Source organism: Thermobia domestica, chromosome 1 (genome assembly GCF_964235325.1).
Source record: "Thermobia domestica chromosome 1, izTheDome1.hap1.1, whole genome shotgun sequence".
NCBI lineage: Eukaryota > Metazoa > Arthropoda > Insecta > Zygentoma > Lepismatidae > Thermobia > Thermobia domestica.
In genome coordinates, this window is record NC_137454.1 from 124,405,877 (window position 1) to 124,422,178 (window position 16,302).

A 16,302-nucleotide genomic window follows, 5' to 3' on the forward strand; every position below is an offset into this window, starting at 1 on the left:
GGTTTGATAAGTAAAAATAAAGATATTAAGACAAATAATCAATAATGACAACTCATTTATTTCTGACATTTCATGGCTACGACTTAAGTTAATGACTTTTTTTAGGTAAAGAAAGATTTTCACCACTGTGGGTATTTAACCATCATGTCATAAAATGAAGAACGGATAGAATGAGAAAATGGGAGAACCAGGCACAATGTTGTCCAAAAACTTACATGGGATCGAACTTAGAACTCCCACACCTGAGATGGCGTGGGTCAATGAAAATTTGACCCATAGCCCACTGACCCACCACCCACCGTGGCCCAATCTAATCCACCACCCACCAAAATCCATTATCATCAAGTCTGATCCGTGATCCACGGCTCTCCTTTCCATTGACTAAAGATTTTACACTTATAATAAAACAAGGCTATGAAATTATCACTAATCGGAATTTGAATTTCTACGGACAATAGCTCAAGCACCGCTCTGTTATAATACCGGTGGATCTGACCTTTACAATATAAAATGGTAAAGTGTTTGTCACGGGCCATATTTCACGATTAATTTCAATTTAATTATCACGTATAGTTATTTTCTTGATGAAATACAGATACTTTTCAGTGAAGAATAGAGTGAAATATGAAAATCTCAAATTAGGGTAAAGTAGACCAACGTAAAGGAAACAAAAAATTAAATTCGACTGTCTCGAATGCCAAGTAGGAAGTTCTATTGCTATTATTACAATTACAATCATCAATATCCAAAAATGCCTGAAGTTCTTTAATCACTTAGAAATATTCATCTCAGGTAAGTAAATAAAACCAAATGCAAAGGAAGAAAAATGGAAGCCTTGAAAGTAAAACGCAGACAAATTCACCAGTGTTCAGAAGATTCTGTCTACAATGCACTGAGCAGAATGGGTCGGTGTGGGTCAGAGTGGATTGTGGTTCATAGTGAGTCACGTTATGTTGACCCAAGACCCACTGACCCACTCCATATCTGGTGAGCTCTCTACCACTGAGCCACCTTGCCCCTCAAAAAGTCATGTAATGCGTAACTTTTACTTGATACTATAGTAACGTTCTATCATAAAGTATTAATAATAAAGAAAGGAGAATCATAATTATCCTCTGTCACACCGTTGTTTCTATTAACTATTTATCTGATCAATACATTTAGATAGGTAAAAAGAATAATACGGAATAGATTAATAAAAACTTTTATTTTTGTTATTCATTCTTTTCCAGATAAAGCACACCTTTTTTTCTTTTTCTTACTCCTGCACAGTAGATACACAATCAAATACTGTACGTTAAATTTGTGATATAATCAGTAAGAAAAGAAGTCTAAGTTTCTTAACAAAGAGCCATCAACCCTTCATTTCCCATTGATGATGAAAGAGTCGTTCTCCTTACAATCACCAGATGTCGTTAACGCCAAACTGGTGAAGGTCTTTGCCATGGTCATCAACCTTGAAGAAAAAGAGATCGAAACGGGAAGATTAATAACTGATTCTCTATTAGTTAGAATTTAAAGTACTATAATAATTTTTCCTTGCACATTATAATCAGAAACACACAGGTTGAAATTTTGAAAAGTTTCGCATTTTCCCCGAAAATTGAGAAATCTGCTTTAGGAGGACTCCATACTTTTTTATACCAAATTATTGATTACAATTATTTTAGGAGAAAATTTTACGTTCAGTGGGTTGAAAACATTAACCAATTACAATAACACCTTTGCACTATAGAAATGAATATTTGAACAAACTATTAAAAGTCGATTCATATTTTGCTTAAAAAGAAGAAGGAAAGCTAACTAGGATACCTTAAACTGTTATGATACAATCTAAAGAATAGATTGACAACATTACTGTTTCTCTGTGGCGTATGCAAGGGATTTTTTCATTTTTCTAACATCACCTTGAATAAGATATTATGACAAATAAACATTTATCACACGAACATATGAATACAAAAAACGCACATGTCCTAAAAAGTTGTGAGTTTAATTAATTACTTGAACGCCCTTGCCGAATTTCTATGTACACTTCTGCTATCTCTATTATAATATTTGTATGGATGTCATTAAAGGACAAAGTGAAAAGCATCGGTCAACGGTAAAGCATGTCGGTCAATAATAAAGCAGTTCTTTTCTTTCCATAGAGAAGTTATTTCTAAGAGATGACAAATATTAAGTGCTCTTCACAATCTGAAATTCAAATCTATATCAAATCACATCAAATCTATCATTTTTCACAATCTGAAATCCAAATCTACAGTAAAGGTATCGTTTTTCACAATCTGAAATTCAAATCTACAGTAAATTTATCATTTTTCACAATCTGAAATCCAAATCTACAGTAAAGGTATCGTTTTTCACAATCTGAAGTTTAAATCTACAGTAAATTTCATTTTTCACAACCTGAAATCCAAATCTACAGTAAAGTTGTCGTTTTTCACAGTCTGAAATCCAAATCCACAGTAAATTTATTAACTTAGCCGGATGCAACGAAGCCAAAAGAAGTAGGGATTGCCAACGAGATAGAGTTTTCGTGACGAGAAATAGAGTTGAGTTGCGGTGTTGTGTTTTACGTCCTTGTGCAATAGTTCGGTTATGGAAAGGACATACTATTAACGTGGACTCCGAATCACAGCTCGGTCTTGAATTGATTGCATCGACGGAGACTATCATGTAAGATCAACCTCTCACAGTAACAGTGATCTCAAAACTCGCGAGCCAGGCTCTCGGGTTCAATTAGACTCGAACTCAATGATTGAATATGAACACTAAAGTTGGTACAGAGCCGAATCCCAAATCCACGCAAACGCAATCCCCAAGGAGATTAGTGAACATAAATGAGTAAGTGCGAGCCCATTGATGAATAGTGAGCGAACCCGAGCTGGATCAAGTGCAAGTCTGAGATAGCTCTCATTAAGGATAGTGAGCCTTGAGCCTGCATTGGAAAGCCTCTAAGAGAACTGGATTGCAGTACCAGGACACCGGTCCCGCAAAGACGAGACTGAGCTCTCCCAATAGAAACAGATACATTTTCCGAGACAAGACATCAGTTTCACGATACCTTTTCAAGACAAGATAGTTTCAGCTCTTGTTTCACAGGTGGCGACATGGTGGCTCACTGATTGACTGTTTACTTACGGTGTGTGATGTCCCTGGTTCGATTCTCGGTCAATGAAGTTTGTGGTGCACAACATAGTGTCCGTGAGTTTTCTTAGGTACTCCCGTTTTCTCGTACATCCTCATTCCACCAATTATTTCATCATACTTCACTTGCCTTAATCATCAGTTTCCTAAGCCTAAAGGGCATATATTTCTGGGTGTTTTATTGTGTATAATAAAAGCAAGAAACGAGTAAATTCGTAAAGTAAACGCAGTCATGTATTTTTTTAAAATTAATCATTGCTTTTAACTTTTACCATTATGTATTAAATACTTATCTGCATGTATATTTTTTTAAATATAATCCTGAGTAGTTAACAATTAATATGCTCATTAAATCAATCAAGTTTTTAAATTGTGAATCATACTTATACCAAGTACGACTTTGCTGCATTAACTATTCAAGTTAAATATTTTGAAATTACTAACTAAACCTCATGCTGTGGTGCTAGATTTCGGGTTTCGTTTATTTTAACCTTATTTCCAGTCTACTCGAAATGCGTGTGTGATTTGGTGATTTGACAATTGATTGTTATTATTATCGTTACATTCATATTCTGCTTCAATTCTTAGATCTTAGAATATAACTATTTATTATGATACAAATACCAAAACTGATTTCTTTCTATGTTCAGAACTTCTATCAAAATTGTTAACTGTATGCTCCACATTTAACGTGGTCTTCCGTGTTTGAAGGAAAATGCTGCTTCCGTTTTATTTATGATTATTTCATAAATTTACGAGTAATTTAATGAAAAAAGAAAGAAAAGGAGATAAGTTTGAAGTAGTCAAATATTTCTTATGGTACTGACCTAAATAAAATTAAAATATTACTTCGTACAATCAGCGACAAAAGTTTTTTCCGTTTGATGAAATTAGTTTCGTAAATAACTTCAGAATGGGAGGACAATTTGAGTACAGTTTTCAGTAATTAAAAAAAAAAAGTAATTGTCTGTACGTTCCAGCCATATCACCGTTATAAGGTCCAACCATAACCCCTTATTCCCAAAAGGGAAATAACTTTTTCGCTGACTGTACAATAGATTTATCATTTTGTTCAAAAATAAAAGAGTAAGCAAACAATACTGTTTTCTCATAATATTCCAGTACTCATGAATAAAAAGGTAACAAGGAAATGACCAATGACAACTCTTGAGGGAAATTACATAAATAAACGTCAAACTTTTACCTTTATAAACCACAGAAAGAAAACCTACCTAATAAACTAATTATGGCATATAAGAATTAGTACACCATAAACTTCGAATTGCCACTGATTTAACTTCCTTGATTTTTTTGTAGTTTAATGTCTCAGATTATGCTTCGGAACTAGCGGAAGCAGTGAATGAACAAATTGGTGGAATAAAAAAAAAACTAGAGAAAAACTGGAGAAAATTGAGAAAACTCACGCACGTGATATTTGTATACCACAAATCCCATTGGGAACGAACCTACGTACTAGAGGTGAGCACTCTACTACTAAGCCACCGCAGATCCCTGACTTCCCTCAGAATTAGCCACTGAAAAACATTTTTTGTAGACCTTTCAATAAGATACAATAATATTTAAGATTGTTCATGACTTCATAATGAAAGTACGATCGTTAGGTGGTAGACGGATCACCTCTGGAGCAGAGGGCCCTTGTCTTGATTCCAGGCCATGTGAGATTGTGGTGGACAACACCGTGTCCGTGGATTTTCCTGAGGTTCTACCGTTTCCTCCCACATTCTCATTCCGCCAATTACTTCATAATCATATATTTCATCAATCATCCGCTCGTTTTAGCCTACGAGGCATAACCATGGGATGAACGACTAAATTCTGCAGGCCAGTGGCGTATTTAGAGGGGTAGCTTCCGGGCTTAAGCCCCCCCCCCCCCGAGATCTTACTTAGTATAGTAAAATAAATGAAATATATTGCAGAATTTTCACATTTCCAGGCAAAGCCCCTCCCCCGAAAGTTAGCAAAGCCCCTCCCGAAACAAAATTGTAAATACGCCACTGCTGCAGGCTATAAAAGTTTATTTAAAAAAAAAACTGACAGTAGGCCTAACTATTGATCACAAATTTATGACTAAAGACATATGATTATTCACCTTTGGAGAAGAGTGATACCAAGGCTACTTCATTTGATTAAGTTACGAATAAATAACCATAAATGGAAGAGTGCACGATTGCATTGCATAAAGGGGGCAATGAAAGTCGTAATTCTTATGCGTTACTCTACGATTGTGTATGGACACTGTTCTCAGAATATAAATGTTACTTCCGTTCATCAAACATATACATCAGCCAGGAATCTTTTCGTATCGTGTCTATTATAAAGATCAAATGATGTTCACTTTAATTTTGCATTATAAAATGGGATTATCTATTAATAACTTAACATAGGAAATTTCACTTACTTGATATCTCCATGGTTTCTCCTACTTTTCCTCCTATCCGATACCCACTCCTACACATAGACATAAGGGTAGGTATATGCGTATGGGTAATCTGAAACAGTTGATAAATTACGTTTTAAAATTATACAAATCATCATACAAGTACTTGAGAAAATTTATTTCGCATAAATGGTTTAAACATAGGTTTTCTATTATATATATATATATATATATATATATATATATATATATATATATATATATATATATATATATATATATATATATATATATTAATGTCATTTGCTTATGAATCTTGTACGTACAAAAGAAGAAGAAGAATATAAAATAATGAAAACCTGATACTTTAAAGATCATCCGTATATCTCAATACGAAGAATACATAAAAGTACAACCCAGGCACGTAGCCAGGATTTTGTGAAGGGAAGGGGTCCGTGACATGAAATACTGTGGTTATCACACCACGGGCTCGATCATTCTAAACAATTTTACTGGAACATATATTTGTTCATTTAGCCAGGATTTCGTAACTGGGGGGGGGGGAGCGTGACATTAAATTCTGAAGGCCCAGGAGCTCGATCAATCTAAGCTACTTTACTATCAACATATATTAGTTTGTAAGGATATGTTGGTAAGTATTTTAATAAACTATGAAGAAATCTCGAGTAAAATTTTAAAAAAAAGTATTGAAAAAGATACAATATTTACATCCTTCCTCTGTTTATTCACATATAACAATTTCCCTTTCATTATGACCTCAACTATTGTAAAAAGTACATATTTACTATTCATTATGACCTCAACTATTGTAAAAAGTACATATTCAATAATGTCTTGTAAAATATTTTGCAATCTCTCTCTCTCTCTCTCTCTCTCTCTCTCTCTCTCTCTCTCTCTCTCTCTCTCTCATCTGCGTTTCTTTTTCTGTTGAATCAAATGTTAACAGAACTTCCTTTCCACATATATTTTTGTTTTTATTATTCCGTCAACTACTGTCTGTTTCAAATGACAGGTTAAAGGAGCAGTAAAAAAATAGCACACAACGGCACTATGCTTTCGGAAGCTTGAAATCTCCCTGACTAGTAGCAGAAATTCTGAGAATTCCACAACTTTTCTAGAAATTTCAAATTCCCTGACTCTTCCAGGATATATCGCTCACCTCGCAACCATGTATTGCAAGTAATACAAATTTCTTCATAAGAAAGAGTAACCAAAAGCTTCCTGATTTTTTAAAATTTTTTAACGCGATCCTTCCTTTTTCTCATTTCATTTTGTTTCATCCTTCCCTAATTTTTTCATTTCTGGTCTCGAAGGGGGGGGGGGTTCGAACCCCCCCTTGGCTACGTACCTGGTACAACTAACATCTTTGCGAGTTTTCTCGTTGAATGATTGAGTATGCTTTTGTTGTTTTACCTACCAATCAAGTTATTGCAATGAAAAATGTACTAACTGGTATGTTGAAAAGCTGCTGGGTTCGCATCTCTAGGGCATAGTAGCTCATGAGGCCTTTTTTTAAATATAGTAGTGATAGATGGTCAATGCATAATTGTCGTCATTATTTTAGATTTTTTTAGACCAGATATCACATCCTCTTAATTAGAGTAAATCATTCAGATTTCAGGAGAGAAATATCCTAGTACATATCGTCGCATGAACACCAGAAGAACGTAACTCCATTTTTGTACCACCTCTGGTGCTTGGGGTCCCGGGTTCGATCCCAGCCCCCGCCAAGTGAACTTTGTGGTGGACAAACACCGTGTGCGTGGGTTTTCTCGGGGTTCTCCCGTTTCCTCCCACTTTCTTCATTCCACCATTTCATTCATTACTCATTATCACCGTCTCCTTTAGCCTAACCGGCATAACCGTGGGACGTAAAACCCAAAGATTTCATTTCCATTTTTGTACGTTTACAGGCGAGAGGACAAAAATATTATTTTCTTAGAAAGATGTGTTTTTAATAAGATGGTAATTGAGCTACATTACAACAGATGATCGACAAGGAGAACAGATGGCATTACGTTCCATTTACCCCAAGTAGGGCTTTCAAAATTATGTCCAAACATGAAGAATACGGAAACCTCATTTGAGGAGTTACGTTCCTCTGGTTCCCATGCGACGATATGGCAGTACATGTGTAACTACTGAGCCACCGCGGACACTGAAATACTTACATGATCGGTAATTTGTACTGTAGACGTAAGAGGATGATGCTGGATAGACAACAGGCGAGTAATAGCCGTAGTTATAAGCGTATGGAGAGACCACGTATGTGGCGCAGGCAACAGCCAAAAGGGTCAAGAAGACAAGCTGAAAAGAAAATGAAAAAATATATTTAAAAATAAAAGTAGTTTTAAAATGTTATGCAAAATACTGTGCGCTGAGTATTCTATTTTATCTCTTCCAACTGAGACTTTTGCCTTTATTCACATGTATTACTGGTAAACTCTTAAAATAACCAGGTTACACATTTACAAAAAAAAAAAAAAAAACTTTCTTTCGATATTTTTACCTGTAATTATATAGAGTATAATAAATGAACGTAAAACAACTTCCTTTTTAAAACACGTTCTCCAATTAATGAGTTAACACCATTTCCAGCCTCCTTTAAAGAAAAGGAAAGGAAAAGAAAAGAAAAGAAAGGAAGAAACAATTGATTATTATCAGTTACAGAGACAGTAAATAGGGATTATAGCATCGAAACTATTCCTTTATTTCTTTAAACAGAGTCGAGAAATCAACCCCAGTCTGCAATTCATTTGCAGCGAATTAACTCCACTCTTCTAGACTTTTATTTCCCTGCTGCTATATTTAATCCTGAATTCCTTTTTCTTGAACTACTTTTATGAAATTTCTTTCAATTTTTGCATGATATCAATATTTCTTAAACTTTTACATAGGTTATCAGCATAAACATATTCGCATTACGAATTTCTTGTCTGTCGGTAGGTTGACCTATATAATGAACCCATTCAGTTTCTTAATAATGTTCCTTTGTATAAAATTTTATGATTAGCCAATGATTTTGCCAGTGTTATTGACATTTTTGATCATAATTTTAGTAATATACAAAGACAGTTATATAATCATTTCATTATCAGCTGAGAGTATTATTTTCTTTTACATAACAGCATGTTTATTTTATGCATGTTTTTTTTTCGTTTTCTGTGCATGTATCATTTGTATTTTAATGTATTATGTTTATTTTGTTATTTGCATGTTATTTGTATAGAAATTGTAAGTGGGCAGTTCTGTCTGTAATTTCCAGTATGCAATAAAAAAAATATATATATATTGAAATAATGATGTTGGTGACGACAATCTACGTGTAACCTGTTTATCGATATTTCTCGTAAAATTTATCCAATTTAAACGACACTTGATATATGGATTTTCTTTTAGAAGCTTCTCAAATAGACCTATTACTTGAGATTGATAAAAAAAACATAGAAAATGATGAGAAATTCAATTCTAATTTGGAAGTTTGTGCTTGTACATAATGCAATAACTAAGCTAATTTTCACTATAAAAGCTTTCCACTTATAGAAGTTTCTGTTAAATAATGCCATATATTTTCTTTGAAATTTCTCAATTATTCCCATTGCTTACGTTTGAAATTCATCAAGCACAAGAGAGATTTTTTTTTCTCATCTTGGAAAAAAAAATGTTCCAGGATCGTTTTTGTAAAAATGATTTTCATGAAATATCCATATTTCCTTTGAGAATCAGAAGTACGCCTGTTGCTTGAGATTTGTAGCAGATTAACAGTCAGGGATAAAATGCTGATTTCGCTGAATTTAATAAGAAAAAAAATAACGATAATTATTCTCAAAATGTCCAGTTTCATCACACATTGCTTTTCTTTCTTTTTCTTATTTTAAAGATTCACAGTGTATAGTACGTATTGGTTATGATCAAGGCGATGGATTCATTCTTAAAATAAAGGGACAACTTTCCTTACATAGTTTATTTTTATGAAACAACTTCGCTGATATTTTTCAATGAAGCTTCTTGTTTAAGGCTCAAATCAATCAGGGAGAAAGAGGTCAAATCATTTCTTTAAAAAAAAAAAAAAAAAAAAAAAAAAGTGTAACGAAATCTTTGTCTTAAAAAAGTTTTAATGAAACAAAACGAGTGTTCCTTGAGATTTAAGAATTTGCCTTGAGTCCAACTAGTGAAGGGAACAAAGGGTGGAGGAGTTGGAAAATGTATTTCCTGTAACATAAAATATTCTACGGTCATTCCTATTGTGCACGGCCAGTGCAATCGACGCAACACGCATTTCTACGTATATTTATCTATCAGTTCCATCATTTTAGCCATCAGTTCCGTAAAATTTGTCCGAATTTAATGAAACCAAATATATATATATATATATATATATATATATATATATATATATATATATATATATATATATGATAAGTATTGTGATTCCACTGCGTAACGATATGGAATTTAAAAGTAGGTGCTTTCTGATGAATGCTAAACAGATTTTGCCAGCTTGGCGGGATGTGGCATACGACGGTCGGATTTCCCCTTAGGAAAACCTGACAATTACTCGTAAATAAACCAGACATGCGGATGAAAACAAGATACTTCCAGTAAAGATTAGCAAGTTGTATAGGCGCTTTATAAAGATTTCCGCAATAACAAACACTTTTAATACACCATGATCGAAAAATGTAAGTTGCAGATTTAAAAAAAAAAAAAAAATATGGCAAAACAAACATTCGATCATCTGAAAGTGTTGACCTTTATTAATTACTAAAACGCTTACTGGTGGAGCACTTATCTCTGGTGCTAGGAGGCCCTGGTTCAATCCCAATCCAAGTGAGTTCTTAGTGCACAATATCGCGTCTGTGGCTTTTCTCGAGGTCCTCCTCTTTACTCCCACTTTATCACTCTACCAATTATTTCATACTCATTTACCTCCATTAAGCATCTGTCTCCTTTAGCCTAAAGGAAATAATCGTGGGTGTGGGAATTGTAAAATTTTTGCTGGTGATTGTACCAAGGCTGCGAACGGGATTAAAATAAAAGGACTTCTGGCTAGTGATATTCTCTGGTTATTGATAACTAGCTGGGTACATTTCCTACTTCCATTATAACTTTTTTTTAACCGTCTTAAGATTACAACTGAAGGGTCCCGGTCTATCATTCAAGATGCATCTTTGTAAAATTATGAACAATTGTATCTTATCTATACTCCAATCTATTAACTATGACGCTGGGATTTTTCTAAGCGCTATGACACTGGATTATTATAAAGGAGTAACTAACTGGAAAATATAATAGTAAATCGTTATTCAACTATACATAACCATAACACATATCATACGGTTAATATTAAAATAACATTTCATTTAAAAATTATTATTAATAATAACGGTAATAATATCAATACCAATCAATGATTGTTATCTTAATATTAACAAGATTAGTTATCTGGCTGTGACATATTTAGCAAAATTATAATGAATCACTGACAAATACTCTGTAACGAAAACTTGTTAAATTACAATAAAGTGTAATCAGAAAAGTGTGGTTGTTAAAGTAAACGTGATTAATTATTATTGTTATTTTTATTCATCGTTATTTAAATATAATAAATTACTCTTGTAGAATCAATCACGGCCATCCACAAAGGAGAGGAGAACGTAGTGTATAATATAAGTACATTACGACTACATGATAAAAGGGTAGAATTTTATCGGTGAACGAGTCACAATCTCGAAATAAGGGACAATGTCGTAAAACACGGGACATATACGAAAGTGAATAAAAAATTTGAATTAAGTTGTCGGGTACAAACAATATTTTCTAAATTATAGTAAAATCTTCAATATTTTCCCTATTCGTTATTTCTTTACGTTTCCAACTTGTGTTGTAACAAATATCTTTTATACGATATCTATTATACCAAGTTGTAAGCAAAATACCAAAGCATTTGTGCTTATGCTGAAAATTATGCCGTGAATACTGGGATGGTACTATACATATCAGCCTTCGGGTGGCTCTTATGCACGAACCTATTCGGAGCTTACCCTTGCCAAAAGGTCATAAATAATACAAATAATAACGTACTGCAAATATTTTTTCTATTGAGAAAAACTCTGTGGACACACAAGCTATCTATCATTTTATTTGTGTTTTTAACTAAACTTAATTATGATGGCAACGCGTTTTCAATCTTCCGTTCTATTTTTGCTATCTTAATGAACGTATAATGGCAGTACATTTGACATATACCCGTGTAATTTGACAGAAAAGCCTTACAAAGTAAATGCATAAGTTTGTACTGATACGTAACAGAGTATTTCTAATAGGTAATATAAGATTATGTAAGTTGTGCTCTACTTACAACGGTCTTCATTGTTAACGCACGGCTCACAGGCGACGTTTCAACTTCTGCAGAGATGAATCCGTGCCTGTGAATAGTCACCTGAGCCTTTATATAAGTGCGTGCCTTCTATTGTCATCCAACTCATCCTTAGTAAGTGCACGTCCTGATACATGCTATGACCCTCCCCCTTTACCCATTTGGCGTGTACCTGGAGGGCAACTCACACAGTTCCTTTGAAAAAAGAAGCCTTCAACAATCCAATAAATAATGATAATGATGCTGATGAGAATGAAGAAGAAGAAGAAGAAAAACAATTAAGTTTGGTATCTATTCGCGATTTTGTGTTAGCTGTGTGTGTGTGTGTGAATGTTTGTGGAAACGAACCAATGAATACACATGTTCCACCACGCCTGTTTTTTACTTTGCCTAATCTTAAAACAAACCGACTTGCTCGAGATCTTTTTGTTTTGCTTTCTCATCCAGATATATTTTATCTTACATGATATCTGCGTAAAATTATAAAGAACTACTGAAAAGGGGAGGGAAAGAAATTCTCCCTTCTAGGATGTAATCTGCAAATCTTTTTTTTTTTTTTTCCTTTGATTTTTGCCTGTGTTAGCTGTTGCGAACTAGATATCTTTAAGCTATATTCATTTTTCTCTTTTGATTCATAATTAAGCATGGACAAACTTGATTCGTTCATCCACTTTTACTTTCGGTTTTTCAATTTCTTTTTATTTATTTTTTTTTTTTTAAACAAAGTAATCTCTTGCACTTGTTCAAGGTTAACATCACATTCTCGTTTTCTACTTCTCACACACTCTTACATGTGAATATTGTTTATGTATACGATTGTGTGTGTGTGTGTGTTAGTAGCTATTTGCACGTAGCAGCAAGAGTGCGTGAACACACGTGGATTCATTCGTAGAATATATTTACATGCGTGTCTGTGTTAATGTCCAACCAGTCAGTACCAAAAGGATTTCCCCATGCTAATATTTTGATATTCAACAAGCATTGTTCCTCATCACTGTGTCTTTTCCTCTGACGTCAGAAAGGCACCTATGAACTTGGATAAAATGAAATTGATGAAGTAATTCAAAATTTTGATCATGTAAAAGGAAAAATGTTAGGTCTCATTAAAAAAAAATCATACGCGTTTTTTTTAAGGTTCTTATATTACAGTAGCAAAAAGATGTAGCAACCTCTCCAAATGTTGAAGGGTGCCAAAGAAATCAGATAGTGGAGAGCTCAACTAGAAGCAAAATAATGGAATCTACTAGGTTTGGCCGAAATCTGGAATTTTGTCTTACATAATTTTGGAGAAGTTCCTAAATTCAGAAAATTTCGGATTTCGAAATAATAGGGAATTCGCAAAAAAATCCAGAATTTTGAAAATATAATTCAAAAAAGAATTACAGAAGATTACAAATCATGGTTTAAAACAACAACCAAATCAAATCGTAGTAATAAACGATAGGCTTTATTTAGTTACTGAGTATTTACTTCCTTTGAGAGACAGATCTTTATTTTGATGATCATTTTATAATATTTTAATATGTTTTACGAAGGTCACGAAGTATGAATCCTTAGATTTGGTTGATTGAATTGAAATTTAGCATTTCGTTCAGCACTGTGAGTACATGAGACGTCCGAAATGTTATCGTGATACAAAACCCAATTGGAGGTTCAAGTCTCTCCATAGTAGCATGAAAAAGTGGAATTTCAACTGTCCTCGATATTTCTCCGTTTTTGTGTATCAGCATCATATGCATAGCCAGTTTCACCGAAGATTGTGCACTAATCCAACTTTTGAACATGGTCCTAAGCTCTCAGGTATTTTCTGAAATCACCAGTAACTTCGCACTCTTGAAAGAATTTCTCATTCTTACCCGTCCTATCGTTTATTCTTTGTTTCCTTTTAGGTTAGGCTTCAATCTGATAAACATCACATCCGTGCTTTCTACTTCCGACTTGAGGCAGCAAATCAAGTTATGAACCTTCGGATGGAGTCTACCGAACAATGAATTTATTTATTATTATATCTTTCTACAGCATTATTAACCCTATGTCTCTACTGAAAGTAAGTCCCTATATCCACAGGGGTATCTTCGTTTTCCAGTCACTGATGTAAAAAAAAAAAAAAAAAAAAAAAAAAAAAAAAAAAAAAACTAACTTCCCATTAACAGGAGCTTCACCATGGATGAATAACTAGCTTTCAACCACGTCCTGTGATTTCAAAAATCAGAGGTGCACACATTTGAATTGTCAGCATATTTCATCGTCACTATCATACGACTTATTCACAGAGGTGGCCAAAATGCTGCACCTTTCTCCGTAAGCACTCTTCATACGAAAAATTTCGTTGAAAAGTCCAAAACATTTAGAACAAAGAAACGTGATTTTCTGAAAGCCAAAATTAATGAACTTGAAGATAATAGTAAAAACAAAAATATTCTGAATATGTATAAGAGTATCACGAATTCAAGAAAGGCTATCAACTTCCCGCTTATATACAGGGTGATGTAAAAAAAACTCACGGATTTCATTTGGGTCTAAAATTCTAACAGAAGTCCGATTTTCATACGGTTTGTGGGAAGTGATCAAGGAAGGATGGGAGATTTATGGAACCATGTTTACTGGTTTCAATTCATCCGAGGTAATATCGGTCACGCCTCAAGAAAAACCGCAAATATTCGCCAGTGTACCTTACAATTGGAATCAAGTGCGGTGCAGTGTGAAGATTTGAGTTTTCTTCGTACATGGAAACCTCTGCAAGGTTAATAAGAATAAGAAATAGGAAAGTGGGTCGTTGTATTGGGAATTGCGCTTTACAATTCTGTGCTACTGTGTGAGTATAATCAGGACACACTGAGAATAGTGTAGTGTTTGGAGCAACATGAGTTTATTGTTAAAAGTTTTTGGTAAACGGAATCTGTTGTTGCTTCGCGAAGGTAATTTAGAAACAAATTTGCCTCACGTTCTTCCCCAGATAGTAACATAATATACCAGGGCCGGCGCGAGGGGGGGTCGAGCCGGGCCACCGCCCAGGGCGGCAAGTCTAATGGGCGGCAAAATTTGGAAAAGAAAAGAATACTATCAAAATATAATGCTTCGTAATAGACCCACATGGAAAAATAAAATTGTGTTTACCTGAGAATATAATTGGACTTACTTCACTCACATTCAGGAAAATACTCACTTAGGAAATTAAGAGCATTTCCCCTTATTTTCAATTATCAAACTACTAGCCACAGATATCTCGTTCAATATTTCCCTTGCAGCGGCGTAGATAAGATTTCCTGCTAGAGAGGATAAGATTACCAAGCTGTCTTTTATATTTTTTCTATTCAGCAATGTTGTAACGCTCCACTCCAAGTATGCAAAAGGTATACTCCCACTTGAGACAGGTCTTTCTAGCCTACAGCATCTAGGCTTTTAGGTTCTAACAGCGAGTTTTTAACCAATTTACAAATTGATCATTCCGAATATTACAAGGTTGTCCCAAATGTTCGTAAACACATGGAAAAACTTGAAATTTTATGCAATTGTTAAGTGTTTTGTATGTTTATATCGTGATAGTGATGCTCTTCATTTGTGTATTCCAGATGGCAATTGATAAGATGGAGCTGCGAGTTTTGATTTGCTACTGCTGGAAGCGTGGACTCTTAACCAGAAAAGCTGCAGAAGAGATTTGTGCTGCCGAAGGTGAAGGAACAATTGCATATGCTCCGATCTCAAAGTGGTACAAGCGTTTTGAGTCAGGCAATATGAGTCTTGAAGATAAGTTTCGTTCCGGACGGCCATTAAAGTTGGATGATGGAGACTTACAAACCGGGTTAGACATTGCGCCTTCAGCGACAACTCGGGAATTGGCTGCTGAGCTTCGAGTTGGCAAATCGACAATTCACCGACACTTAAAGCAACTTGATTCTGTTCAAAAAAGCCACGCTAAGATCCGCAGGAACTCACCGAAGAACAAGCCAACAAAGGAGTTGAAATTTGCCGTCAATTGCTCAGTAATCCATTGGACGACCGTTTTTGGAAGCGTATTGTGACGTCGGAAGAGAAATGGATATATCTCGTCCAGCTCAATCGAGACAAGTGATGAGTTAAGAAAGGGCAAGAAACGCCATCAGTTCCAAAACAAGATCGCTTCGGCAAGAAAATCATGTTGTGCGTGTGGTGGAACTTTGAAGGAATCGTGCATTTTGAGTTGGTTCCGAATGGTCGTGCCGTCAATACCGAACTTTACTGTCAGCAACAGGAGCGGATCTACGAAAAGTTGAAGCAAAAGTACCCGACTCAGATCAACCGAAAGCGCGCATTGATGCAGAAGGACAATGCAAAGCCACACACCGCCAGGAAGACCAAAGACAAGTTTGCAGAG

At 34.7% G+C, this 16,302-nt stretch overlaps 1 protein-coding gene and 1 long non-coding RNA gene across 2 annotated transcripts; one reads left to right on the forward strand and one right to left on the reverse strand.

The window, feature by feature from the left end:
- Positions 1 to 1,188: 1,188 nt before the first annotated feature.
- On the reverse strand, positions 1,189 to 12,072 carry LOC145666582 (uncharacterized). Its single transcript, XR_014127788.1, has 4 exons — positions 11,931 to 12,072; positions 7,741 to 7,876; positions 5,570 to 5,660; positions 1,189 to 1,456 (listed from the first exon to the last, which is right to left on the reverse strand). It is a non-coding gene; the product is annotated as an uncharacterized LOC145666582 (long non-coding RNA).
- Positions 12,073 to 15,520: 3,448 nt separating this feature from the next.
- LOC145662077 (histone-lysine N-methyltransferase SETMAR-like) lies at positions 15,521 to 15,970 on the forward strand. Its single transcript, XM_081727442.1, has one exon. The coding sequence runs from the start codon at positions 15,521 to 15,523 to the stop codon at positions 15,968 to 15,970; it is 450 nt and encodes a 149-aa protein (XP_081583568.1).
- The last annotated feature ends 332 nt before the right edge of the window (positions 15,971 to 16,302 follow it).